Raw genomic sequence first — 2,002 nt, forward strand, 5'->3', positions numbered from 1 at the left:
GCGCATGCGTGAGTGGCAATAACTCTCCTTACCAGCAGGCGGCGGTAGTGTGTATTCGTCATTCAAAAGAGGCAACAACCGGAAGCCAGAGAAGAAGAACAGACTCCGTGATATAAACAAACAACAAATAGCGTGTGCGTTCCATTTTCACTCTCGTCCATCGAAAACATGTCTCGTGCGGTACTGGAGCTATCAGCCATTGGAGTGTTGCTTGCGGAAGACATTCTTTGTGCCTTTTTAAAGCGTTTGTTTACGTCCCTCACTTCCGTTTCGCTTCTCATGCACTGATTCGCTAGCTGAACAGCCAATCAGAGTGATTTATTTGGCCCGGCTGCCCGACCCGACGCATGGCCGATTCAAATGCGTCGGCCATGAAAGTCCAAATAAGGCGTGTCGCGGCCGACGGTGCGGGACACACCAAATTGAGTTTGGGCGACAGGGCACGCTTCGTCGTCCGACTAACGAAATCGGCTAGGTGTGTCCGGGCCTTAAGACCAAAGAAGACAGTAATATTGACTGCTCCACTACACTACAGTCTATTCCGTACCTGTATTGCCTCCTGCTCTACTTTTTTCTTGAGCAGGTTGACATCGTCTAGCAGCGGCCCGTCCGTCTCCATGTCCATCGGACCATCGCAGCCTATCGAGTCAACGTATGGCAAAAACTGTTAAGGGAGAGAAGCAGGAAAGGTGAAAAGGCATCAAGAAACACTTTGATAAATGTTCACTAACTTCGGAGAACTCCGTGACCTTTTCTCTTCCGTTTGTTTCTGACCATGCTGTTGCATGGTGCATACTAACACCTCATCAGTCAGAAAGATGTCTACCGTATTGATTTATGAAAAGGTTAAAATGTTGCTGCTCACCTGTGGGTTTGACTTTGCAAGATTCTCGATCTTCAGCCACGCTTCGTCCCTCTCTTTCCATTTGGCTTTCTCTCTGTGACGAAACAAAAACAATCTTAGAATTCGACTGTTATTGGTATCAGCTCAGTTTCTTCGTGACATACCGAGTGCCATTCTTTTCATATCAAATAAGGTTTGTGTGATGTTTTCTTTGACATGTAATGAGACCATAAGATGTGACGTCTCCATTGGGACTTACTTGCTTTTCTCGGCCCTGAACTGTTGGGTGCAGTCATCAAACAGCTTCTGGTTCATTTCCATGAAGAGTTTAAGAGCATTGTAGATCAACCCGTGGATCGTCCTGCAGAGAGACAAAAAGTACAACAATTTGCTGGATTTAATTACTTTCCAATTGTTCAAAAACTAGCATCACGCCAAGACACAATGGAAAGCTTGAGTAGGGTCTCACTTGTTCCAGTGGGTCTTGGAGTTGCGGTAGAGCGAGGGGAACATGATAGGAAGGATCTTGGCAGCGTTGTCGCTGATCAGGCTCATGATGTACTCATTGTTCCAGTAGTACAGAGCTCGCTCTGCCACCTGAAAACAGAGGAGTTTAGATGAGTTACAAATGCGTATAACAGATCATCTAAAAGTGTGTACTGGGATGGATGGCTGTCGGACCTGGAAGTGTGGGCTGGACACACACTTGGCCAGCTGTCTGAAGAGCGGCTCCATGACTTTGACAAACTCCGACGGCTCGATGACGTCCAGGATCTCCTCCAACTCGTTCAGGAACATCACCTCTTTTGGACTGTGGGTCTTCGGCCAGTACTTCAACAACGCCATTACGGTCTGCGTGCAGCAACAAAAGATAATGGTAAAAGAAGAAGAAGAAGAATGAATGAATGGATGGATGGCAGATCTATCAAATTAATCATCTGTTGATGAAGTGACACTCAGGGACAGTTTTATCCCACAGGCCATAAGACTGCTAAACGCCTGAGCTCTGTTAAGTGCCCCGATAAACATTCCTGTTGCCATCTTGCAATATACTCATTTATATAAATAGTTATCAATGCAATAAACCGTATTTAAATTTTGTATTTAACATTATTTAATTTCATATTCTGTTCTTGTACATATCCCATATTCTATTGA

At 45.2% G+C, this 2,002-nt stretch overlaps 1 protein-coding gene across 1 annotated transcript; it reads right to left on the reverse strand.

The window, feature by feature from the left end:
• Positions 1 to 529: 529 nt before the first annotated feature.
• On the reverse strand, positions 530 to 1,730 carry LOC104949411 (serine/threonine-protein phosphatase 2A 56 kDa regulatory subunit gamma isoform-like). The gene is made up of 5 exons (XM_010775770.1): positions 1,526 to 1,730; positions 1,314 to 1,441; positions 1,104 to 1,205; positions 866 to 938; positions 530 to 664 (listed from the first exon to the last, which is right to left on the reverse strand). Exons 1-5 carry the CDS (start codon positions 1,688 to 1,690, stop codon positions 530 to 532), a joined length of 603 nt encoding a protein of 200 aa, XP_010774072.1. The 5' UTR covers positions 1,691 to 1,730.
• Between the last annotated feature and the right edge of the window lie 272 nt (positions 1,731 to 2,002).

Source organism: Notothenia coriiceps, unplaced genomic scaffold (genome assembly GCF_000735185.1).
Source record: "Notothenia coriiceps isolate Sejong01 unplaced genomic scaffold, NC01 NC01_scaffold00016145, whole genome shotgun sequence".
In the NCBI taxonomy this organism is placed as follows: domain Eukaryota; kingdom Metazoa; phylum Chordata; class Actinopteri; order Perciformes; family Nototheniidae; genus Notothenia; species Notothenia coriiceps.

What these genes read in the sequence shown, in the direction of transcription:
- LOC104949411 (XM_010775770.1), bottom strand. Translation starts at nt 1,690, where the DNA reads ATGGCGTTGTTGAAGTACTGGCCGAAGACCCACAGTCCAAAAGAGGTG. An exon ending in TCCAAGACCCACTGGAACAA is followed by an intron (nt 1,206 to 1,313) that starts GTGAGACCCTAC and finishes GTCTCTCTGCAG; the next exon opens with GACGATCCACGGGTTGATCT. An exon ending in TTGCAAAGTCAAACCCACAG is followed by an intron (nt 665 to 865) that starts GTGAGCAGCAAC and finishes CTCCCTTAACAG; the next exon opens with TTTTTGCCATACGTTGACTC.